At 39.1% G+C, this 27,141-nt stretch overlaps 1 protein-coding gene and 1 long non-coding RNA gene across 2 annotated transcripts in view; one reads left to right on the top strand and one right to left on the bottom strand.

Moving 5' to 3' along the window:
- The window catches only part of ADCY1 (adenylate cyclase 1), a 155,305-nt gene that overhangs the window by 96,069 nt on the left and 32,095 nt on the right, over nt 1-27,141 (top strand). The window contains exons 6-9 of the mRNA XM_052697657.1: nt 2,587-2,745; nt 4,085-4,226; nt 22,282-22,437; nt 26,098-26,292. Of these exons, the coding sequence (XP_052553617.1) occupies nt 2,587-2,745; nt 4,085-4,226; nt 22,282-22,437; nt 26,098-26,292 (652 nt within the window). The remainder of the gene's footprint in view (nt 1-2,586; nt 2,746-4,084; nt 4,227-22,281; nt 22,438-26,097; nt 26,293-27,141) is intronic.
- On the bottom strand, nt 813-10,138 carry LOC128087808 (uncharacterized). Its single transcript, XR_008210019.1, has 3 exons — nt 10,063-10,138; nt 2,641-2,762; nt 813-2,521 (listed from the first exon to the last, which is right to left on the bottom strand). It is a non-coding gene; the product is annotated as an uncharacterized LOC128087808 (long non-coding RNA).

Here is a 27,141-nt window from a genome sequence, read left to right as displayed (position 1 = left end):
AAACATCTCACTACCTTTATGTTTCTGTTGCTCTCTGTTGCTTTTTTAAGATTTAATTGAAAACAAACAAACAAACAAACAACCCCACATAAAATAAGCCTTGTTACTTAAGTACATTAAATGTATTATATATTTTATACATCCCCAAGCAAGCCAGAAGGTTGGACAATTATGGTTTAAGAATTATGGTATATATTATGCGGGAGGAGAATTATTTTATAATAGGACTTGTCTCCTATATTGAATATTTCTGCTATTTGTGGGGTTTGAAGAGATGTGAAGGAAAAGACCTAGGAACCCTTGTTTTCTGAAATCTAGGTACCTTAGTGGGATCTATCAGGGGATAAATCAGCTTTATTTTTCTATCAAATAGTGAACAACACGTGAATAACACTGATAACTTGATCTTATATTGTTGACTCCTAACAGATGAAATTTGGTCTTATATTGCACCTGCATGTTCTGTTGCTGTTTAGTTAATTATTGTGAAGTCTGATGCTTGAACCATCTCTTTCTGGAGAAAGAAAAAAAAAAGGAAAAAAAGAGTGAGGAATGTTTTCAAGATTCAGATTTTACACTTGGGAAATATTTTGTTCAATATAAAATGTTTTAATAGTCTGCTTTATGGTTCGTTGGTGCAGTCTAGCTTTTTAAAGCAAGGAATATGATCGTTCATGTTGTATTTCTCTGCCCATTTCTTTTATTTATTTTGTTCTAATATTCAAATTTCTATAAGCAGGTGAGCAAGCTGAGGCAAAGAAAGTAGTAGTAAAGAAAGTAGTAAAGAAAGTAGTAAAGAAAGTAGTAGTAGTTTTGGTCACTGCAACTGCATTGTATTTTCATGTACCATGATATTTTATAGACTATTTTAAATGAAAAGGTTTTTTAATGTTAATCTGCTTCTAGGAAAACTCACACTATTGTAGGTATGGTGGTGAAGTGGCTTCAAGATGTACCAGTGTCGATTCAGGCTGGATGTTAGGAAATACTACTTCTCTGAAAGAGTGGTCAGGCTCTGGACTGGGCTGCACAGGGAGCTGGTGGAGTCACTGACCCTGGAGGTGTTCAAGGAACATTTGGACTTGTGTTGAGGGACATGGTTCAGCCATTGTTTGGCTATTGGTGATCAGTGGACGGTTGGACTGAGTAATCCTGAGGGTCTTTTCCAACTTCGGTTATTCTATGACTCTATGAATTAAATACTACTTTAGTTAGCCAGCAGAACATACACAAGTGAGCAAGCCTTAGTCCTGAAATGATTTGGCTTGCAGGCTACATGCTATGGTCTTAGTATAAGCTCACTCAGTGAATGGCACAGTGCATGTGCACAGTGAAGACAAAGTTATCATTAGGTGGCTTGTCTCATTATCTCCTTTATTTCCTTGGGGCTTTGCCAAGCACACAGTGAACATAAGAAGTGTAACAATGATAATAATTCCTTGGAGTCGTATTTAAGGTTTGCCTGCAAGCAGATACTGTATAATGAAAGGTCAACTTTCAGTAGATAGAAATAGGACAAGGAAATACTTAATCTATTAGAAAGCTGTGCATAAGTCTCTCTCTGCTGTTGTATTAAATATGACTAAAAATTGTGTCAGGCCTAGATTTCCTATGGTGACAATAGATTTCTACAGTTACCTGCATTAGTGAGGGCCGACACAGCATGTAGTTCTGCAGCAATCCAAGGCTGCAGAGCTTCTTAAATTGATGCCAGGAGTATAGTGCCGTAACGCATCTCATCTTGTCCTATGCTGCACATGCCCTTTCAATTAACTGTACCTTTTAAAGTACAGCTGTACAAGAAATAAATATGATTGCTACCCCTAAAACAGCCGCAAAGTTTTTCTAAAGATCTCCATCTCTTGTGGCTTGATGATATTTTTAAAAACATGCTGGCCAATGAAAGGTAAGGATAAAATATAGCCAGAGTATGAGTTTAAGGACTTCTATGAAATCCCTTGGAAAGTTTTAATTTAGAAACCTACAGAAAATTAAATATTACATAAATTAGGTAGCTTTTTTATTTTCTCATTATGTCTGCTTTTGAACTGCAACTTAAATGTGAAATTCCACATGCCTTTGTAGCAGGACAAACTGCAAAGATTTATGCACAACATTATCTCTTCATGAACTATGTAAAATTATTAGTTTCAGGAATCCTTTTCAACATTCACAGGTCACTGCAGAGTGAGAATGTACTTCACAAAGAATCCTCCCTTATAGTGGCGTCAAAATCAAAGCTCTGTCAATAATGATTTCACCAATTAATTCCTCCTCTTCCAGGTATACAATGAAAATCTCAGAAGTTTAGCTTTAATTCATAAGTTGTGGTCCATAGTCAGCCATAGTTAGAGGTGATTTCTATGCCACTCTTCTCAGGGCTTTGGGAGTACATGAATGTTTATTATCACTCTTCTACTGATTTTGCACCAATTTAGTAGTTTCATCATGTTTCTGTCCTGTATTCCTAATAAAGTCATTTCTTGAATCATGTGTATATTTATTAACTTTGGGGAAAGTACTGAAAAAGAAAATAAGAGTAATGGTACTGTCTAAAGACTTATATTCTGATGCTATATATTCCAGATCTGTTGCAGAAGCCACAGAGGTTGATCTCAACATGAGAGTTGGATTACATACAGGAAGGGTGCTTTGTGGGGTCCTAGGTCTCCGAAAATGGCAATACGATGTCTGGTCAAATGATGTTACTTTAGCCAATGTAATGGAAGCTGGAGGATTGCCTGGGTAAGTCTCAGAAAGACCTATAGAAAAAGAACCAGAGACCATGTTGGTGAATAATTTCCTCCTTCGTCCCACTTGCACTGTACTTGCTATTCATAAGAAGGGTTGAGAGTTGTGTACAGTAAGAGCAGCAACTGCATTATCTCCTGTGGAACTGTGCAAATGACCTTGAAGTTTTTGTTCTTAATAGATTGGAAGTAAAATTTTGAAAAGCAGTAGAAATAAGTTCTCTTAGTAAGTGTTTTCCAAACTCCTTTTTAGAAACTGCCACATAGAAAGAGAAGAAATGAGACAGCACTAGGAAAGTAAAAATGCTAGACGTTCATAATCATTTGAAGTTATAAAAGTAAAGCTCCCTATACACTTCAGGAATTTTTGGATTCGTACACAGGAAGGGGGACAGGAGGGTATACATATGTTCCTTACTCTACTTACAAGGACAAGTAGTCAATACTAGTTGTCTGCTGCCAAAAGAAAATACCTGCTTACATGTTCAGATATCCATCATGTGTCTGCAGATGATACAGTAGTACATAAACCTGCAGCCATTGCATGAGGCATGCCTTGGAATTTTAAGTACTCCTTGGACAGCCTTGGACTCAATTTAAGTGGACACAGTGCATCAGTACACCTCTTCAAATGCAACTTGCATTTGAACTACAATCTTGCAATCTTTGTTAGATTTTTACAAGATTTTGACGTTCTGAACAGGGGAACAATGGAGCCTCTTCATTTTTCTGTCTGAGTGAATTTCTGTTTGCTATATACGTTTAAGAGAGTTTAAACAATGTTTCTGAGTATTCCTTACCTTGAGGCTTCCCAGTTTAAAAAAAAAAAAAAAAAAGAAAGTTTGTAACAGCTTTTCAGATACCTTGTAGAAAGTCATTTCAAATATGAATGATCTTTCAGGAGAAAATGTGAAGATAGTTTTCTGTATATGCAGTCTCACATGTGTCAAAAATGTATGTGCTTCCCAAGTACAGTGGATGAGAAATCTGCCCATAAAACAGAGTAAGTAAACAGTGCATTTGAGAACTGTTAAGGGAAACAGGATGAGAACAAAAATTTTTTATCTTTTATGCACTTAAGAGGCTAGGGTTTTTTTTCCCCACAACAGACAGAGAGATAAATTAACAAAATTACACAATATGAAAGATGATGTGCAGACTTCCACTTTCTACCAATCAAGAAGTCTGCAAATCTTTGGAGATATTGCAGTTACCATTTTGCTAGAAATACTTTGATTTATGTGGCTAAATATACATATCCTATTATGATCTTTTGCACAGTAGCAACTAGTGACGTATCACTGCTTTAAAGAAGGTCCCGTTTTTCTCTCCAGGAAAGTTCATATTACAAAGACCACCCTAGAGTGCCTAAATGGGGACTATGAAGTAGAACCAGGATATGGCCATGAAAGGAATAGTTTCTTGAAGAAACATAATATTGAAACATACTTTATTGTGCCATCCCACAGGAGAAAGGTAGGCTCTACAAATTCTAGGTTATTCTGTAGCATGGTTTTGTAGCTTAACAACTGTTCTGTGATACTTTGAAAACAGAGGCAATGCTGGCATTTCTTCTTTCTAAAAGAAAGCTTCAAATTAGATTTTTTTTTTTTTTTAATACTGAGACAGTAAGTCTAAAAAAAAAAAAAAAAAAAAAAAAGCTAATCTTAAGTTATTGTACAAGGTTATCAATGAATTTTAAAATTACAATTACTCATTTTACTCCACAAAAATATTAAAATTTTGATTTATTAAGATTTTGTAATCATTGTATCAGAAAGAAGATCCATCAGTCCAAAAATGTAGTTCATACCTATTTTGCTTCCCTAATCACTAATGTTTCAGATCACTAACGCTTGACGGCTTGCCTGTTTTTCTTTGCTCTTTCATTCCCATATTGCCATGTCATTTTACTCATGCCCTCCTCATAACTCCTTATACAATCACTTGTGATACTGGTGACTCCCTTGCTAGGCCTGTAGGAATCCCTAATGCAGAAAAACTAGTATTTTCAGACATGTCATGCCCTTAGCAGAAAGGATGGTTAAACGAGTTTAGTAGTAATTGAACTAACACTCCCCAGAAATCTAGAAATCTTGCCAAGCTACAGAACATAAGTCTTTTTATCTAAGTCACAGGCAGGAGTCAACTGTTGTGCTTTCAAATATATATACACCAGTGTACCACAGATCAGTTATTTATGCTCAAGTCAAGTAAGTTTCCTAATATGATCACAACAGATAATATATTCATTGCCCAAAGCACGCATTTTGTCCTGCTAAGCTGAGCTGCTCATAACAAACTAAAAATAATTTTCCCTACTTGTTCTGCCACCTCAGACTACTGTATTGAACATAGTAATCTCTTCCCTATCACAGCCACCTTCTGCACAGATTTTATCATGCTCCCCTCTCCCTTCAGCCTATTCCTTTTGTCAGACCCCTAGAAAAACTACTGGGGGAAGAGAAGTGAGTGGTCAGAACTGCAAGGAACAAGAATGTTTTCTGCTCTTTTCTTCCTTTTGGAGGAGAACAGAGAATTGAAAATGTGAAAAGAACAAGGTAAGAGAAGATTTTAGCTGATTTGAGCAGGAACTTCACTTCTTAGATGTTGTTCAGGATTTAGCATCACTGACAGAAATGGCTGTGACTCCTCATTCTAGATGGATCTTCAGAATAAGGAGAGTCCCAGCAGTGTAATGGTAACTGAGTGTTAGCATGTAGTGAAGTCAGTGACCTTTAAGCAGCTTCATTCAGTTACTTCTTTCTTCCTCAGTTAGTGACAGCTCAAATCCTGAAAACTTCATTCAATTTAGTATTCATGGTTTAAAACAGCATAAGAAATAATCATATTTAGGACAACCTTTATACTGTAAAAAACATTGTGACTTCAGTAGGATGTCTTGCAAGTCCATACTTATCATTTAAACATAACTAGTTTGTTCAAACATTTTCAACATCGAATCAAGCTTCTCTTAGTTAACTGGCATAATATGTTTACATGTTGAGAAGGTCTTTATTGTTCTTTAAACTTTTTGAGCTAGAAAAGTCAGAATACAGATCTTTTACCCTTATCTTCCGAGATTGCCCAAACAAGGTTCATTCAGGAATTTGATCTGTAGAGGGAAATTTTAATAATCAGGTCTGAAAGTAAGTACAAAAATGAAGATGAGGCTTTAAAGCAAATTAAAAGGCCTATTCTTGAGGGTGTTACTAAACTTCCACTAACAGGTGTTTAACAAAAAGGCAACAAAGAAAAACAAATTATCTCAAATGTCAGGTCTACAGTCAGTTTTCTAGTGTGAATTTGATGATTTATGGAGATTTTTTGGAAGCGTTGGATGTCAGGTCACCAGAGTTTTCAGATTCTAGGAATGAAAATTCTGTTGTTTTATCCCTAAAAGGCTGCTATAAGATTGTGTTACTGTGTGCTTCTTCTAACACAACTTGTTTTTAGAGAGATGTTCTTCTTGAAATTATTTTATTCTTTGTCCTTATTTTATTCTTCTTCTGCTGCTACATACAATTAAATTTGTTTCTATATTTTTAATGAAATAGAGAAAACCAGTGGGTTATATTCTGTTTCCATCAACAGTGATATTTTTTGTTAGTTTTCTTGAAAATAAAATTAGTTCCTAAATTATCAAATCCCCCCAAAATTCCACCAAAACTTCAAGCAAACTCATAAAGAAGATTATTCATTAAGATAGATATGTTGCTGACTGCAGCTACAATTGTTTGCTTTGTCTTAACCACTGTTTTGACTCCCACAGCATTATGTATATTTCATTTTCCATGTTGCATGTCAGGCTTCATTTTGTATTTATATGATAAATAAGAACTAAATTTTAGGAAAATTTTGGCTGTGTTGGTAGACAACAAGAAGAGGGAAAAGGGGATAAATGCAGCCATTACACATAGAAACTGTTCTCTTAACTCCACTGCATAAAACAGTGGTCAAAGAATTTTCAATAGAATCTTGACATTTGCATATTAAGCCACTCAAACATAGGTTTAATGTACAAAGATGAGGAGTCTACACACAAGCACATTTCTTTTTGTTTGTAAGACTGCTGGGAAACAAGTGATTGATTAGTACCAGCTACATAAACTAAATGCCATTTCACCCATGGGTGTTGCTGATGAGTTTGTGGAAATGACAGATGCTGTTCTACAGCTTGGCTGACATCACCTCTCTGGCATCGACAGAGTGTCAGCCAGTCTAACAGAAAGACTTCATGAGTTTTACTGGTATTGACAGGCTTCTTCACGGTACTCACAGAATAATCAACATGTCACTCTGCTATTTGTCACATAGCTGTGATTTACTCTGCTATCTCCTGTCTTTGTAAACTTGTATGCTGATAACTGGACCACAAGATACTAGTAAATACATTCATAATAGTATATTGAGATAAATAAAGACCTGTAATCCCCTCCTATCTTGATTCAGTCAAGAAATCTTCAGAGACAATGGAAGAGAAGGCTGCCCTTGAAGCACAGAGAAGATTGAGTAGGTGAATTTAGATATCTGATGATATAATATTGTATCCGCTCCTCAGGAGCCCCAGTAGCTGAAATGCAGAAACATTTTTATTCTTTATGCATCATCTCTGAAATTAATTTGAGCTGACTACAGCAGATATGATGTCAAGAGGAATGAAAATTAGTATTACCAGCAACAGATGGCCAAGAATCTGTTGAACTTAAAAAGGTAAATAGGATCGGTTAGTACTTTAAAAAAAAACAAAAAAACAAATTTATTTAGTAAACAGATACTTCACATTCTCCCATATTTTATCTGGGAGAAATGTCTTCCCTTAGTTGATCAACAGCATATATTATTCGCATACCAGTTACATTTTAAGTGTGAACAAATTATGAAGTATTCCCAATTATTTTATTCTTTCACTGAATCAACAACCACGATTTTGTTATCTGATATGACTGCCAGCATGGTGTAGAAGCCAAAACGTGACAGCACAGGTAATGAAATTAGCCACTCTTCTCTTACTCCTGCAACATTAACTAATATTTGGCTGTGACCTCAGTGATAACTAGGTAAACTTTTTTCTGAACGTACTTGCATTGTCTACATTAAACAACTCTCTGCTTATAACTCTAGTTTTAGAAAGACTTTTTGATTATTTTCACTGAAAGCAAACAGTTCCACACAGACAATTTAGCAAATTTCCTAAGATTCTTCTCTGGAAAGCCAAATAGTGGTTAAGAAATAATCAAGTTTTTCCAAGTAGAAAGATTTCTCATCATGTGAGTGCTTGCTTTACAGAAGGAGGCCTGCCATCACTATTACTCATTGCCAGCTTAAGGGAACCTACTTCACTGAATAACTTCACTAGTTCCAGAATTAGGGCAAAGAAAAATAATGCAACAGAAAATTAATAGTAGACAATAGAATTGTTTCCGGGAAAGGAGTCTACAGAAGGTAAGAAAATAATAGGTAAAGACTATAGTTAAATTTTATAAAGGATTCCTGTATATTAATATACAATGGATCCTACAACATATCTTGACTGTAGCAAGCAGTTAGCTTCTGATGGATTGCAAATTACCATCTGCAACATTTCTACTGATGTGCTAATCAGTTATTCACCAACTATGTACATATTTGAATATGTATATTCAAAGCTGTTTATCTTTTATTTGTGACAATGTAAATCACAGTACACACTAGATGGAGATACTATTTGAACAGTATGTGATGGACATTCATGAAGAGTCTGTACTGCATCTGTTCATGCTTTAAAAACAGGCTGTAAAATGAACGTAATGCAAAATAATATAAAAACATCAGAAGAATGCCCGAAAGGGAATTACACATTTTTTCAACTTTTCTGTACGTATACATTTCTGAAAGGGCTGACATTTGTCCTTTCTACCTTACATTGTACATACAGGAACATGCCAGGCAGCCTCAGAAAATCATTTTTGTGTGTTGGATTGTCATGCTATACTGTATGAAGTCTGAATAAAGCTATGACCACTGTGAAAATCCTAAGTAAAAGGGTTTACACCCTTTCTGATACGTCCAACAGGAAGGAAGTAGATGCCAGTTAACAGGAAGGCATTATTTTCTTTAACATATTTCTCCTCAGCAAATCATGCCCTAAATGTTCTAAAGTCAGTAGCTAAAATTCTATTTTATTTTTGCCCAAATAATAATCATAGCCACACACAAGTACCAGCAGTCTGTCTGAAAAAGAGAACTTAAAGTAGTAGTTGAGGGAAACGAGTATAGTCATTCTTATAATTTCAGGAAAAGCACATTGAAAACCTGAAGGTTCTTAACATGAATGCTCTTACAATGCAAACACAGCTCAGGAGAATCTTTCCGAAATTGCTACTTAAAGTGTAAGAGCTCTTGTAAGAGTTAGAAATCAATTATCTACAGCAAGCACTTGTAGCATAATTTAAAGTGAAATGCAGATGGATATAACAGTCCAAAATATAGATGGATTTAACAACTCCAAATGTTGAATTCAATCAGTTAATTTGTTTGACTCATGATACACTCAACAGACATTCAGCAATCCAGAGATATGTTCTAACTTGCATGACAACAGCTGTAAGAGAAGTAGGCAAAGGCTGTCACATCGCTGTCATACTTTTTTTACATCTAGCATAAACAGATGCTATTTTAAACTTCTTGCGTTACAGTCTTGTCAGCAAGTAGTTAGAAAGTAAACAAGTTACCCTCCTGCTTGAAGAGACAGTATTTTTGATTTACAGTCCAACATCTTTCTTTACTGTTAAGGAGAGTAAAGTCTTTCCATAAAGTAAATTATAAGCATTTAATGTTAAATAAGTTACTAGTCTCTATTCTTCTCTACCACAAGTAATAGGCTTTACCTGCTTATGTCCTTCCTCTAGGACATTATTTTCCTCCAGAATCAAATTAATTTCATGCAATAGCACAGAGCAGACAAAACAGGTAGTTTCATAATTACTACTGTGCTTTGTATAGATGAAATACATAGTACGCATGCTTGCCCTTTCACTTAATTTGTAGATCACTTCTATCCATGAACCATTGTTAGCAATTACAGCATTTCACAAGCACAACTTCTCGTATAGACTCTTCAGATAATTTCCTTTATGTCTTAATGATATTTTTTTTAAGTGCAGAAATTTAATGTATATAATTCCTGTACCACTTTAACTCAGAGTAAGAATTTCAACTTGGCAAAGTGTGATGCTTTAATGTGATGAAAAGTACTGCAATAAAACAGAGGCAGCGAAGTTTTTAGCTGCAACAGCTACAAATTCAGAAACAAAAAGAGAAAGCTGCTTACCTTTAAAAGGCCTCAAGTAGAAAGAAATCTCTAGTAAGAGATGCACTTGCCTCCACTACCAACCCATAAATGAGGTTTGGGAAGGGGTGGATGCTGACTACACCCCTTCTACATTACATGCACCTGAGTTCCCCTGGGTTGGATCTGCCTTCCCATCAAGTGCTCAATCACTGTTTCAGGCTGTGACTTGTATTTCCACTATACTGGGAAACATATTCTCAAAAATAATCTCAGAATTTAATGCTGAAAATATTTTTTAAGTATCATCATGTGAACAACTGGGAAAAAAAAAAGGAAGGGAAAGCTGAGTGGGTAAACTCTGTGAAAGAATGAGTCTAAAATTACTTAATTTACTTAATTATTTTTATTGTTGTAATTCAACCTGAAGTTTCATCTGTATTTGTAAGCAGTTGCCTTCTCAGCAAAATTAATTTGATTAAACAACTCTAGTGAATAACTCTACATGTCTTTCTTGTCCCAGGGGCCCCAGGCCTGGACGCAGCACTGCAGATGGAGCCTCACAAGAGTCGAGTAGAGGGGGTCAATCACCTCCCTCTCCCTGCTCGCCACCCCTTTTTTTAATGTAGCCCAGTGTATAGTTGGCCTACAAGTAGCCCAGTATATAGTTGGGGCTGCAAGTGCACATTGACGGCTCATGTCCAGCTTCTCATTCACCTGGACCCCCAAGTCCTTCTACACAGGTCTGTTCTGAAGGAGTTCTTCCTCCAGTCTGTATAAATACCTGGGATTGCCCTAGTCCAAGTGCATTACCTTGTGCTTGACCTTGTTAAACCTCATTAGGCTGACATGGGCCCACTTCTCCAGCCTGTCCAGGTCCCTTCCCTTCACTGAATCAACTGTACTGCTCAGCTTGGTATCATGTGCAAATTTGCTGAAGGTGTACTTGATTCCATCATCTATGTTTTTGATTAAATTGTTGAAGAGCACCAGTCCCAAGACCAACACTTGGGGACATCACTTGTGACAGGCCTCCACCCAGACGTAGAACCGTGGACCACAATCCTTTGGCTGTAACGAGCCAACCAGTTCTTAATCCATCAAACAGTCCATGTTTCAAATCCATACCTCTTTAAGTTAGAGAGAAGGATATAGTGAGGGACCATGTCAAAGACTTTGCAGAAGTCTAGGTAGATGACATCTCTTGCCCTTCACCTGTCCACCAATGCGGTCACTCATAGAAGTCCACCAGATCAGTCAGGCACAATCTGCCCTTGATGAATCCATGCTGGCTGTCTCGGATCACTTTTTCATCTTGTACATGCCTTAACATGGTAACTCAGAGGATCTTCCCAAGCATGGAGGTGAGGCTCACCAGCCTGTAGTTCCCCGGGTATTCCTTTCTCCCTTTCTTAAAAATGGGAATGATGTTTCCCTTTTTCCTGTCACCAGGGATTTCACCTGACAGCCATGATTTTTCAAATATGATGGAGAACACCTTGGCGACCACATCAGCCATCTCTCTCAGAACCCTAAGATGGATATCATCTGGCCCCCTATACATTCATTTTCATGAGGAGTTCTCAGACTTGTTCCACTGTTACAGTGGGACACAATATGCTCCTCTCACCCATACCTAGATGTTCAGGGTCCTGGCCAACACGGAGAGCCTGACCACCAGTGAAGACTGAGGCAAAGCACTCATTGAGCACCTCAGATTTTTCCATGTCTGAGGAAGCCAGTTCTCTGTCCTCATATATCAGAGGTGGAATATTCTCCTTGGCCTGTCTCTTCCAGTCTGTGTACCTGTAGATCCTCTTATTATTATTTTTCACTTCCCTTGCCAAGTTCAGCTCCATCTGTGCCTTGACTTTCCTAATCCTTTCTCTACACATAAAAACAATGTCCCTGTATTCTACCCAGGCTACATAACCCTGCTTCCACTTCCTGTACATTTCCCTCTTTTCCCTCAGTTTAAGCTGAAGGTCCTTGCTCAGCCATGCTGGTTACCCACCTCCTCTGCTCAATTTCTTCTGCTGGGGGATGGAGAGCTCTTGTGCTTATAGAAGGGTGTCCTTAAAGAGCTGCCAGCTCTGTTCTGTTCCTGCCTCCTCAAGGACAGTTTCCCTTGTTTGAAGTGCTAGAGCTCTGATTCCTCTACTCTAGGTAGTAAGAGAATAAGAGAGATGTTTGCAGTTAATGCAGAGCATGTGAAAACTTCTCAAACTAGTCAGACGTACTGTCTCCGCTGTTAGCACACAGCAAGTTCTTACTTGGAACAACCCAAGTTAGGCATCTGAGCTTACATGCTGTGGACACACACTGTGATGATTTCTGTTTTCTTTTCTTTCCTCCAGCTACCATTTCTGTCATGCTTCGGAGTGTCCACTGTGATTTTTGTTCTGAATGGCTGACAAGTCTTACTGGGGATCTTATCTAGGTTTTTTAAATGCCTAACTTGGATCTTTCAAGTTTCAATACCCCAGTTACACTCTAGCAGATCTGACTTAAAAGACATATATATAGCCCTTTAAGAGAAATTGTAGCTTGTTTCTAGTTGCTGGAATATACACACACCAACAATGGAAGTTGCCTGTGTGTGTTATCACTAGCAAACACAGTACTATTCTGTACCTTCATAACTGTTCCTGCAGTTGCCATGAAGCTGTTACTGCACTGTCAGCAATGTGATAGTCTACAGCTTGGACTATCTGGACTACCACTGATGGTAGAATTCATTATATACTGTAATGTTCTCCTCTCTTTTTTTTTTTTTTTCCCCTTCAGAAACACGGATTCTTTAGAAGGGAGAAATGCAGGGAAATTGTATAGGATTTCTCTTTTGTTGAACTCTCAGAAATTGTTTTAGTCTTCACAGCTACTAAAAACTTCTATTTCTGTGTTAAGTAATGGCTATGCCATTCTAAGTGCTAGTAGCTTGTTTTATAGAACTATGTTGCTTAATGATAAAAAGATACTAAATATTTTTCTGAGAGTTAGCTGAGGAGTGGTAAGCAAAAGGATAGAAAAGCAAATGCCTAATCATACATTTTTAAAAAATACAGTTTGCTCACTTATCTCAGGACAAAACGATAATCAGGAAGTTCAATGACTAATCAGGACTTTCAATGACTTGAAGATAAAAAACACAGACAAATACAATGCTACCACATTTATGGCTACTGTAAATATACCTTGAATATCATTGATATCATCTATCCAGTGTTGTTTTAAGCATTGTGGCTGAATCAGGGTGGCAGTGGTCTGCTGCTGTTTCTGAGAATCCCAGATAAGCGTCAATTTATCCCTTATCATAGTATCATGAGATTCAAACACAGGTCTTTTCTCAGAATTTTAATCAGCTCTTGTATGTTTCTGTGTACTAAAGGATGTTCACAAAGCTGTAGATAGTCTGGCTGCTTTCAAAGTGCTCTTAATCTTATTTGCTGATTATTTTGCTGCGAAGCAACAGCCTTTCTAAAATTATATACCAAATGAACTGTGTACTGTGAAAAAAAATGATCCTAATAGATACAAAAGAAGCATGAAAGTAAAACATTGACAAAATAAGCCAGAATGAGAGTGCTGCGTTCCAGTCTTCCTGTAATGCAGGCCTGGAGCAAATTCAGAGAAAAGGCAGATTATTCTATTGTGGGTTTGGGGTGGATTTTTTGTTTGCATGTTTGTTTCTGGTTTTGCTGGTTAATTTTTTGTGTTCTGTGTGTGTGTATAGTCTTTCCAAGTGTTTTCACAGATTGTACTCCTTGCCATTGTTTTTCACTTAGAGCAGAAAGTGACTTAAATGAAACACTCCACTGTATCATAAGGCATTTTTCTGCTGTAAAAAGAATAATAATAATAACAATAATGAAGGGACAAGATTTGTAAAATGAGTTTCTTTGCTTGTGCTTTTTTTTTTTTTAATGCTATATATGTAAGTAGAATGGGAAGTCATTAATCATAAGGAATAATCTATAGGTCTTGCAACCACCAAACAAGCAAACAAAAGATATTTATAAAATTATCCATGATCAAGAACAGCCATTGTGCCCTACTTGTGTGTGTGGCACACATTTTCATAGTATTGCATGGTACTTTTGGGAAAGGAGATTCTGGAGAGTGTGTGATCAAGCCTCTTGCTAAAAGCAGGGCCAATTTCACCATTAGATTGACTTTTGAAAATACAACATGTTCCTCTTAAGAGAAGCAGACAAAATATAGTTTGTGCTGTAGTTCACACAGAATCGTTTGAATTAGGGTGTTCACAGTTGTATTAAGATGATTAATTATCGCAGACATGCCACAGAGATATCTTGCCAGCAGTTGTTGGAACAGATATTCCCTGCTGGACTGAAAACTTTAAGGCAGATAAAACTTTACACGGCATGGCAGATGCAGCCTTCCACATCCCCGTTTGCAGGAAGTGACAAAGGCCTCATTTTGATGCCAGGAGAGACGGTCACAATTATGCAGGAGGTGTGCTGCCTTGGAGGAGCTGTGCTATCAGGTGGAGGTATTAATAGAAGAAGTGAGTAATCTTCATAGCATCAGAAAAGATGGGAGGTTTATGGAATCTTCTTTGTGATGCAGTAATTTTAAGACTGTAAGATCCCAACTAAATAAGGGAAGCTAAGTGTCCATCCTCATTGCTGGTGTATATGTAACCCCTGTAGAAAGGAAAGTATGGAAGCTGGTACCAAGAGGAAGACTCCTGCCCCATCCAAGGGCTTACACCTACAAAGGGGTTCACTGCTCTCAGTGTAGAATAGAAGCCAAAATCTGGACCCTTAAACCTAAACCATGCAAGAACATCAGGAAGGAATGACGTGTCCTAGAATCATAGAATGGTTTGAGTTGGAAGGTACCTTAAAAATAATCTCATTCTAAATTCCATGTTGTGAGCAGGATTGCCACTCAGGATGCTCAGGATGGCTCAGAATGGGCAGGGCCTTATCCAAATTTGGTCTGAACACTTCTAGTGATAGGCCATCCACAACTTAGGCATCTGTTCCAGTGACTGCGAGTGACATCCAATTTAAATCTCCCTTCTTTTAGTTTGAAACTATTCCCACTTGTCTTATCACTATCAGATCACGTAAAAAGTAATTCTCTATCTTGCTTATGAGCTCCATTTAAGTAATGAAAGGCAGCAAGGAGGTCTTCCTGGAACCTTCTCTTCCCCAGATTGGACAAGCAGAGATCTCTCAACCTTTATTTGTTGGAGAGGTGTTCTAGCTCTCTGATTAACTTTGTGGCTCTCCTCTGGACTCACCTCAATAGTTCAATGTCTTTCTTCTCCTGAGGGCTCCAGGCATGGATGTCTTGGCAACTACATCATCCAGTTTCTTCAGGACTCTGGGATGCATGTTCTCAGAGCCAATGGACTTGTTTAGTTTCATCAGGTGATCTTGAGCCTCCTCTTTGCTTACGATGTGAGGTATTTTGCTCCCCCAACCCATATCTAGAGGTTCAGAGACATGAGAGGCATGGGAAACCTGATTGCCAGTGAAGACAAAGAACTCGTTGAGTACCTCAGCCTTTTCCATGTCTGTTGATGATGACATGCGGAATCAAACTCTATAACCACAGAATAGTCATAAAGCAGGTATGTTTACTCAGAGCTGCATACCCATGCTGGATGCAGAGGGGGTATTCCCAACTACTCTGAGTACCAGAGGGCAAGAAAGGCACATATCTAAAGAACAAGCTGCTTACATATGCATTAGATTTCCAAGGAAAGCTTAGGTTATTATGATTAGTCCCCAGAGTGGCTGACATTTTCCCCATTCCAAGTCTCAGTTCTTTTGTGCATGCATGGTATCTCTTGGTGGTTGTCTGGTGGTCTTTTCTGATGTAGGCCGTATGTCTTTCTTGCTGTGTACTCTTTGACCTGGGTCAAGGTGGAGGATGCTGACTTAGCTCTAGCTGGCCATTTTATTGGCTACAACTCTGTCCACCAATCCTTTGCTTCTTCATTAATTTGTGGTTTTACTGTCTGAGCCTGCTACCTTGCATTCCAGAGATATGATAGCTAACAATATGAGCAGGAGAAGGGGAAATGGTTTTTAATTGAGGGAGGGAAGATTTAGGTTGGAGGTCAGGGGGAAGTTCTTCACAGAGTGGTGAGGTGCTGGAACAGCTGCCCAGAAAGGCTATAGATGCTCCATCCCTGGAGATGTTCAAGGCCAGGTTGGATGGGGCTCTGGGCATCCTGATCTAGTATTAAATGGGGAGGTTGGTGGCCCTGCCTGTGGCAGAGGGGTTGGAGACTCATGATCCTTGAGGTCCCTTCCAACCCTGGCCATTCTGTGATTCTGTTATTCTGTATATTATTTGGAGAAACAGGAGACTCACTGTCTGTACTGATTGTACTGATTGTCTAAGTCAATACCACCAATACAGGCTGGGGGATGACCTGCTGGAGAGGAGCTCTGCAGAGAGGGACCTGGGTGTCTTGGTGGACTACAGGTTGGCCATGAGCCAGCAGTGTGTCCTTGTGGCCAAAAGGGCCAATGGCATCCTGGGGTGCATTAAAAAGAGTGTGTCCAGTAGGTCGAGGGAGGTGATCCTCCCCCTCTACTCTGCCCTGGTAAGGCCTCATCTGGAGAACTGCGTCCAGTTCTGGGCTCCCCAGTACAAAAAAGACAGGGACCTCTTGGAAAGAGTCCAGCGGAGGGCCACAGAGATGGTGAAGGGCCTGGAGCATCTCCCTATGGAGAAAGGCTGAGTGCGCTGGGTCTGCTTAGCCTTGAGAAAAGACGACTGAGAGGGGATCTAATCCAGGTTTATTAATATCTGAGGTGTGGGGGCCATAGTGGTGATGCCAGTCTCTTTTCAGTGATACATGGAGACAGGTCAAGGGGAAATGGACATAAGCTGGAGTATAGGAAGTTCTGCACAAATGTGCACAAGAACTTCTTTAGGTGAGGTGACGGAGCACTGGAACAGGCTGCACAGGGAGGTTGTGGAGTCTCCTTCCCTGGAGATGTTCAAGTCTCGCCTGGATGCCTACTTGTGCGACCTGGTGTAGGGAACCTGCTTTGGCAGGGGGGTTGGTCTCGATGATCTCTAGAGGGCCCTTCCAACCCCTACAATTCTGTGATTCTGTGAAGTCTGTAGAGAAGCATCTATTGTCAGCAGCTAAAACCTGTCTTGCAAATGTCAGATCTGTAGCTGTCAATTCAGCACCCCGTGACAGTAATAACTTTTAACCTAACTTAATTCAATGCCATTTCTCAGTTCTCCTTTTTTATTAGGGGTTTATTCTCCTTGGCCTTTCTCTTCTGAATAACGCACCTGTAGAATCCCTTCTTGTTATTTTTCATGTCTCTTGCTATGTTCAGTTCCATCTGTGCCTTGGCTCTTCTGATCTTGTCTCTACATGTCCAGACAGCATCTCTACACTCTTTCCAGGCCACATATCCTTCTTCCACTATCTGTGCATTTCCTTCTCAGCTTGGCCAGCAGGTCCTTGCTCAGTCATGCTGGTTTCCAGCCTCTTATCCCTGACTTCTTACACATGGGGATGGAGAACTCCTGTGCTCTCAGAAAGATGTCTTTAAAGAGTTGCCAGCTCTGCTCAATTTCTTTGTCACTAAGGACAGCTTTCCAGGGGATCTCATCCAATAAATCCTTAGACTTTTGGAAGTTTTCTTTTCAGAAGTTTAATTTTGACTTTTTCCCAGGCCCATATTCCTCAAGATCATGTACTCACCAAGAACACTGTTGCTACAGTTCAGACTCCCTCAAATCTTAGCCTCTTTAATGAGTTCATTTGCACTGATGAACAGCAGTAATGCTTCTCCATCTAATGCCTGGACAAGGAAGTTCTCTTTAATGCACATCAGGAGTCTTCTGGATTGCTTGTAGCCTGTGTAGCCTGCTGTGTTCTTTCCCAGTAGCTATCTGTGTGGTTGAAATCTCGCAGCAGGATGAGAGCCTGTGTGTATGATGCTTCTTGTAGCTGAAGCAAGTTAGCCTTGTCATCAGGCTCCTCTTGATCAGGCAGCCTGTATTAGACTTCAACCACAAGACGTAATGAATGAGTCCCTGCTGCAGGAGACCACAGCACTCATCTGACCTATCAGCTAGAGCCAGTGATTCATCTGACCTACCAGCTGGCAGCCAGGGGAGGTGCAGTTCTAGGATACTGTGTGGTACTGTTGAATCCTGTATACTTTTCTCACTACTACACTTTCCTGTGTTCTATGTGAGAACAAACAGTACTGCTAGGGAAAACCTCTGGCATCTGACAAAGCTCTAAGGAAAGTAAACAAAGACATGGAGTCCAGGTGTTTTTCTCTTGAATCCTGCTCACAAGAGGAAATGCTGTTAGAAGGAGGGCACAGACAGTGTGTAGAGCAAACAAAGGTGATGACAGAGCCTTTATTTGAGATATACGTGCTACAAGAAAAGATATCAAAGATTGAGGAATTAACTCACCCCTCCAGCAGCAGGAGAAAGGGGCGAGCTGAGGAATGCAGCCTTCTCCCGTTCTTACTCTTGTGCCACAGGAGAAAGGCGGGGGGAGGTAGAGGGGGAGGAATCCACACTGCACATGCACTCCCAGAAGCACTCCCCGCCCTCCACTCCAGGCATTCATGTGCTCACATATTGGTTCAGGCTGTGACCTAGGAATTCCACTGCATAGTCAATATTTGGTTGTAAAACTAGTGTTGATGATGTGGTTTTGGTTTTATGATAATGGGACCCTGTTTGTGGATCAGCATCTGCTTGGGAGAGATGAGTTCCAGCTCATAAAGTGGAGCAAAACTATATTTTAAGTGGGACCAATATATTTAAGTGGGGGATTGGGACCATAAAAGCAACAAAATGGGGTTTAAGCAGGATCAGCACCAGCTTTGCATGTAAACAAAGAAGTGACAAGGCACCATTATGGAGAAATTCCCCAACCCCCTTATGGGAATCTGGCATTCTAGGGTGACCTTCATAAATGCTTGTTTTACTAAGGCAAGTACTGTGGTGAATGAATATTACAGTAACTAGAGATATGTGAAGTTTTACGGCTGTAATCTCACCAGAGTCATAGAGACGTAGTGGAATGCACTCATGACTAGAGTCTTGCAATGAAGTGATACAGGCTCTTTAGGAAAATGAGGAGCAGGAACTGTGCCTTCTGTTCCCAAGAGACCAGTTGGAGTGTATGGAGTTCTGCCTGGGGAAGGAGGAGTTGATGACTGAGACCTTACAAGCAATCCAGTACTTTCCTAGAGAGCACTGCTGGCAAATTCCACCCTGAAATGATAGATGAGCCAAAATGGAGAGGTAATCTGTTGGATCTCATCCCGCTAAAAACAAGGCTCTTGTAGTGAATATGGAGGTCTTGGATGCTGTGACCATAAGATGGTGGAATTCTGTATCCTGAGGGCAGGAAGAGATGGTAAAAAGAAAGGTCACAGCCCTGAACTTTGGGAAAGGAGACTTTGGCCTCTTTAAGAATCTGTGTGGAAGAGTCTCATGGCATGCACCCAAGAGTGCTGAGTTAGTATGCTGTGTCACTGTGAGGGCATTCCCAATAATCTTTGAGTGATCCTGACGACTGGGAGAGATGCCTGAGGCATCTTTTGCTAGAAAGCAAACATCACTTTTGCCTTCAGGTAGGGCAAGAATGAGGAGCCAGAGATCTACAGGCCAGTCAGTCTCACCTCTGTTACAGTACGCGTCCGTTCCGCTTCCCCAGGAGACCGCAGCTTGGCCAATTACTGAGGTGACACCAATATGATGAGCAGTAAAATGGCGTTTATTACACGTATTAACTACCTTATATAGCTTAATTACTTCGTCTACGCCCCTAGGGGCCTACATCACACATCAATCATTAGAGCAGGGAGGGAGCTTAGCACATCAGACCCCGCGGGGGGGTCTCACAATTTCGCAGTTGCTGACAACACACCTCCTTCCCTAGAAAGACGATAAACAGGTAAACCTGATGCCATTTCCAAGTATGTGAGGGACAGGAAAATCATCAGAAGTTGTCAGCATGAATTTGGCATGGGAAAGTCATGCTTGACCAACTTGATAAACGTCTGCATTGAAATGGCTAGGCTGATAACAGTGAATATAGTCTTCTGCACTTTGATAAAGCCTTGGACACTGTATCTCATAAGATTCTCAGACACAGACTGTTGAGGTATGGGTTGGATAATCAGTGAGGCAAATTGACAACTGTCTGAATGATCAAACCCGGAGAGTGGTGTTCAGTGATGCAAAGTCTAGTTGGAAGCTAGTAACTAGTAGTGTAGCTCAGGAGTTAATATATTTTTGAGCACTCTGGGGATGAATCTGGCTTCTAATTACTACGTCGGTATTTGATCTCTCCTCAGTGTTCTCACAGCTAAATGAAAATCACGCTTTTCTCATATGTCGTATCTTTTAGCACGCTCATCATGTTTCTGAGCCTCTGTTGAACTGGCTCATTCCAGATTATCTTTTTTTGTGCAGGGGAGCATAGAGTTAGGCACAGTACTCTGGTTTATTCAGTGGTCTGATCTGAAAACCTTTGATTTGAATCAGAGACAGCTGGAAAACTCAGTTGTATTTTCAACATCCAAAGTCTGTATTATTACATGCTGATAAGATTTAGAAAGGAAAATAGCAGATGATGGTATGAGATAAAATGTTTGTGCTACCTACTTCTTTGAAGTTATGTTTAGGAAACTACATGAAAATAAACGTATTTGAGGAAGAGTCATGTTGGTGGCATGGACATACTGCCTGAGCCACAGTTTTAAGCTTCACATTATAATCAGAAATGCATCTATTGTAAGAATCTTGCATTGAGAAAAATTTAAATTCCTTTCTGTTCTTTTATAGGAGGGTGTAATTTGCTTTTCTTTCTGATGCCTTCTTGAACTTATTGCTAGCCAGATATTGTGCCTGTTTTTTGCCACTCTTGCATTTCTACTGAGGCACTTCTTTAAAGAATCCTTTTTGGCACCTGCTGTAGCTCTCTGTACTTAAGGCTGTCTTTTCTGAGTTAGTGGAAACCAAAAAAACAAACTCCTTGACCTTTTCAAAGCAATGTCCACAGTGAAAGGTTTGAGATGCTTGCCAAAAATGAAAGTGCTTTACCATGTGTTAAACGGAATATCAAACCCATAACTGAGATGCCATTCAGAATATAAGCATAGAGTAATTCACCTCCATCTCTCTAAATTTAGATATCCATGCAATCATACATTAAATAAATGTGCAAGTTTACATCCATCTTGTTTTCTAGATCATTACATTACATCAAGTAATGACGTAAACTGCTCTAGTATTGCGAGAACTGGACATCAATCCTTCAGTGCATTGGGAGTGTTTAGAAAAGTTAAGTAAAGCTTTGTAGTATGATTTTTATTTTGTATTTAGAAGTATTAGGGACCAAACTGTCTGCTGCTTATTTTGCTGTTCCAGAAGAGATTAATTTTACAAGCTTAAATTTCCATAGTGTGGTGGCATGAGTTTCTTCCAAATTTTCGCATTAACACTACTTTACATATTCTACAAGCATGAATAAGATTGGTACAAGCACTGAGGGTAGAATACAGGATCATTCTTTTTCTGTCTGTGGAAGCATGTGAATGTGTATTATAGGTTTAATAAAATCAGCAAACGTTGAATACATGCTGAAAAGTTAACCAAGAAGATATTTGTTCTTGCTGAAATGGGAGCTCCATGGTAAAAAAAATAGGTTATACTCTACCCTCTGAGAATAATTCATACTTTGAAAAAACAAGGTATAAAATATAAAGTCACTGAGTCACCATCTCCTTCCAGGGCATGTGTCTTTGAAGCAAAAGTCATCCTTTCTGATTTTATTGATCTAACAAGTGGCTAAAATGAGGGAATAAGAACAGGATTGGAATTGTATTTTTAGCATCATTTACTAAAAAATTCCTGCAAATTTTTATTCTAATTTTCCAGATGTTTAAAAGAAGTACAAATATTGCCTCTTTTATGAACTTGTCTTTTTTTTTTTTTAATAACTTACATTTCTATGTAGGAAACTATTCCCAAAATATTAACTGTATTTAAATACTTTGCTTGAATATGAAATAGGTTAAAATATAGATATGTACATGAAAAGATGAAGTAGTCTTAATATGTGAATATATAAGTTTATCCAAATGCATTGCTTTTTGATTGGATTATTGCTTTCTATGATCTCCAGATGATGTAGATATCTGATAGTAGATACATCCACAGTGGAATGTTAATGAGAGTTACAAATAATAATAATATTTTTCTTATCAACAGATATTTCCTGGACTGATTCTATCAGACATTAAGCCCGCCAAAAGAATGAAGTTCAAGACAGTCTGCTATCTGCTTGTTCAGCTCATGCACTGCCGTAAGATGTTCAAAGCAGAGATCCCTTTCTCCAATGTCATGACATGCGAAGATGATGATAAGGTAATTCATGTGGACAGATACTTGCTCTGATTATATATGGGATTGCCTGGCTAGCTCTTTCTGGTGTCCTAGCATAAACACCGAAACAACATCCTTGAAAAGATTTTAATGCCATAACTCGTCATACTAGCAGCTTTATCTGCTAGTCTAACTTTTCTGTACATGGCTTCACCTGGAAACTAACAGAGTAAAAAACACATGAAGACTTGCTCTGTTTTCTTTGCTAGCAGATGACAGTATAACATATGCCACTCCATTGGTACTCCAAAGCAGAAAAAGAGTGTAATGAATCAGCTATTAATTTTGAATTTATTTCTCCACTTTTTTTTTCAATCTATTTTTTATTATTATTTGAATAATGTACATTTATTGAAGATTCAATCTAAGTCTTATTTTCAGAAAGTTTTATAACTTTTCTATTTTCGATTTTATGTATGCACATATTTCTTCTGTGGGAAAATGGAGAAAATTCTGTTAGCTCCTTTAGAATGCAACTTCAGTGATTAAGTCCAGAAATTCCAAATCTAGTTCGGAAATGGATGTAATCTAGGTGCTTTGGTATGGCCTTTCAGTTGTAAGTTAGTACTGTTCTTCTAGTATTTGAAAATAGCAACATACACAGACTTTGAAATATGTACAATTCTTTATAATGTTTCTCATAATATACACAAAAAATCCAACTATGAGATATGTTAGAACATATACAGTGAAGTTCTGAGATAATTTCTTTACCTGAACCAAATGATCCAGGATTTTGTACCTGAAACAGTATATTTAACTTAGAGCATGATATAGGATATATCATTTTAATATAAATACACTGTGTTTCAATTTAAGGTTTATTCAGAGATTGAAGTTTCCTAAGCAGTTTAAACAAGGTATGTCTATAAAACTCTGAAGTCAGCACACTACTTCAGTATGCATTTATTCAATTGATTTCTGAGAAATAAAAGTAATGTGCCTTAATCACAGATATCATGTAAGTCTGCTTTATAAAATAATAACAGAAAAAAGACACATAGTGAAAGCAATTATATGAGCAACAGCTAATTTGACTAAGCACAGTAACTTTAATCCTACTACAAATAGAATAATAGGTTACAGAGTTTATTCCATTTTATAACTCCATGCCAGATTTTAAAACAAAGAAGCATTTTTGTGTCATCTTTTTTTTCAATTAATTAAAAAAGGCTGTATTGTTCATCCCTGTTAGTATGCTGTAGGCTTCATAGAATCATAGAAACGTAAAATGGCTTGGGTTGGAAGGGACCCCGAGTTCCAACCCCCCTGTGCAGACAGGGCCATCAACCTCCTTATCTAATATTAGACCAGGCTGCCCAGGGCTCCATCTAAGATGGTCTGGAACACCTCCAGGGATGGGGCTTTCACAGCCTCTTTGGTCAGCCTGTTCCAGCACCTCACCACTCTGTGTAAAGTACTTCCCCCAACATCTAATCTAAACCTTCCCTCCTTGAGCTTAAAACCATTCTCCCTTGTCCTATTATTGTCTACTCAAGTAAAAAGTTGATTCCCCGCCAGTTTATAATCCCCTTTTAAATACTGGAAGGCTGCAATTAGATCTCCTTGCAGCCTTCTTTTCTTCAGGCTGAACAAGCCCAGCTCCCTCAGCCTGTCTTTGTAGGAGAGGTGCTCCAGCCCTCTGATCATCTTCATGTCCTTCCTCCAGACCCTCTCCTACAGCTCCACATCTTTGCAGTGTTTGGCCCCAGACCTAGATGCAGTACTTTTGATGGGGCTTCACAAGAGCAGAGTAGTGAGCGACAATCACCTCCCTGTCCCTGCTGGCCACCCCTCTTGTGATGGAGCCCAGAATACCATTGGCCTTCCAAGCTGCAAAAGCACACTGCTGGCTCATGTTCAGTTTTTCATCTACCAGGACCCCCAGGTCCTTCTCCACAGGGCTAGTGTCAGGGAGTTCTTCTCCCAGTCTGTATATATGTATCTGGAGTTACTCTGACCCATGTGCAACACCTTGCACTTTGCTCTGTTGAACATCATGCGATTCCCATGGGCCCACCACTCAAGTTTGTTGAGGTCCCACTGGATGTTTTAACTTCCTTCTAATGTGTCAACAACACCACTCTGCTTGGTGTCACCAGCAAATCTGCTGAGGGTGCATTGAGCCCATCATCAATGCCACTGATGAAGATGTTGAAGAACACCAGTCCCAAGACAGACACCAGTAGGACACCACTTGTCACCAGTCTGTACCTGGACATAGTGCCATTCACTACAATCCTCTGTCTATGGCCTTCCAACCAATTCCTTATCCACCCCTCAAATCTGTATCTTTCCAATTTAGAGATAAGGATGTGGTGGGGGACCACGTCAAAGGCCTTGTACAAGTTTAGGTAGATTATATCAGCCACCTTCATTTTGTCCACCAATGCTGTCACTCCATCACAGAAGCCACTAGATTGATCAGGCAAGACCTCCCCTTGGTAAAGCCATGCTGGCTGTCTCAGATCACCTGCTTGTCCCTTGTGTGCCTTAACATGTCTTCTAGGAGGATCTGTTCCATGATCTTCTCAGGCAGAGTAGTGAGGCTCACCGACCTGTAGTTCCCCAGGTCCTCCTTCCACCTTTTCTTGTAAATGGGAGTGATATTTCCTTTTTTCCAGTCCCTGGGGACTTCATCCAACAGACATGACTTTTAAAATATGATGGAGAGCTGCTCAGCAACCACATCAGCCAGCTCCTTTAAGACACTGGGATGCATGTCCTCTGGCCCCATAGACTTGTATACATTCAGTCTAATGGGGTGGTCTCGGACTTGCTCTGCCCTTAAAGCGTAGGGGGATTTACTCCCCCAGTTCCCACCTAGAGGACCAGGGGTGCAAGCTTCAGGGAAATGAGAAATATAGGAATCCCGGCTGCCAGGGAAGACTGAGGCAAAAAAACTCATTTAGTATTCAGTCTTCCCCTTATGTGTTGTAGCCAGTTCTCCTTTCTCTTTTACCAAAGGAGATAAACAAACAAACAAACAAACAAAACAAAACAAAACAAAACCAAAAAAAAAAAAAAAAGAGCTTCAGTTGCACGGCTGGCAAATTAGCATTTCTGCTATGACTAACAAAAAACAGAAGATTTGATTTGAATGTTTTAGTCCATGTATGTTCACAAGATTATTTTTCATGATAGAATAAGCTCCTTTCTACATATGAAGCCAGCAAAACAGGGCTTGAAAAATTATTTTACTTTTGCTAAGTTTCATTCCTCTTTACAATCACCAAAATAACAAATCAGTCAATGATGAGCCCTCTTCACAGGTATTAAATATGCAGGTGTAGTACACATATTTGTTATGAACTGGTATGTCAACTGATTAATTGCCATGGTCCATTGTCATTCAGTGGACTGATTATTTCCTTGGTGGAGAAAAAGTCTCAGGGCAGCACATAAAGAAAATGATGATGGTTGAAATCCTGGAATGAGGTGGGCATTTTTTTATTGATAATAATGAGATCAGGATTTAATCTAAGGAGTTCTTAGAAGATGGTAATCTTACTGAAAGAAGATCCTATATGGTTGCTCTTCTTAATGAATTCTTCATAGTGACCGTGAACTTGAGAGAATATGAATACGTTAAATTTCTGTGCTAATAAAAGCCTGTGCTTCTGTCTTCCATCCGTGCTACAGAGGAGAGCATTAAGGACAGCCTCTGAAAAGCTCAGGAATCGTTCCTCTTTTTCTACCAATGTTGTGTACAACACTCCAGGAACTCGAGTAAACAGATACATCAGTCGTTTGATAGAGGCCCGGCAAACTGAGTCTGAGATGGCTGACCTGAACTTCTTTACACTGAAGTATAAACAAATTGAGCGTGAAAAGAAAGTAAGGAGTTTCAAATACTTTTTTACTGATTTCATTGACCAATGAGCATTGCGTTGTTGTTGCTTTTTTTGTTGTTGTTGTAGACAGTATTTAAATTCTTCTCACTACCTTTAAATAATCTGATGGACTGTCTTTTAGCTAAAAGGGAAAAATTATCTCTACCTTCTATGGAAGAACTTGGAGGAGGCAAAAGAAAGATCAGAATCTTTCTACGTTTCAAGCTCCTCATACTTTCTCATGACAATGTGACTGCCTACTGATTCACTGGCTCTGTAAAAGGTTTGATGGTAGGAGGACACTTCTCTCTACATATGTTGTCTGATGAGGACTGATCCAATCAATCCTATAAAATACAAAGGAATACTTAATTCTCTTGGTACACCACATACTGTACTGAAAGCTGTGGACTTACTTCAGACGTGTAAGCACATAAATATATAGGAAGAGTTATAAAATCGTAGAATCTTCATAGAATCACAGAATTGTTTGAGTTGGAAGGGGACACTTAAAGGTCATTTAGTCCAGCTCCCTTGCAATGAACAAGAACATCTACAGCTAGATCAGGTTACTCAGAGCCTGGTCCAACCTAAGCTTGAATGTGTCCAGGGATGGAGTGCCCACTGCATCTCTGGGCAGCCTGATTCAGTGCCTAACCACCTGTATTGTAAAAAACATCTTCCTTATATCCAATCTAATCCAATTATTTTTCTTTTTTATTTTTCCACTTATGGAGGGCAAAGATTAATTGAGATGTTTCAATTCAACTGTACTGTGTTTCTAGAAATACTTAGAACTTTCAAATCTTTCAAATCTTTCATGTGATTTTTTTTTTTCTGTTTCTTTTTTCCT

Source organism: Tympanuchus pallidicinctus, unplaced genomic scaffold (genome assembly GCF_026119805.1).
Source record: "Tympanuchus pallidicinctus isolate F22 unplaced genomic scaffold, pur_lepc_1.0 scaffold31, whole genome shotgun sequence".
Classification (NCBI taxonomy): domain Eukaryota; kingdom Metazoa; phylum Chordata; class Aves; order Galliformes; family Phasianidae; genus Tympanuchus; species Tympanuchus pallidicinctus.
The sequence above is the reverse complement of the archived record's forward strand: the minus strand, read 5'-3'. Positions and strand labels throughout refer to the sequence as shown.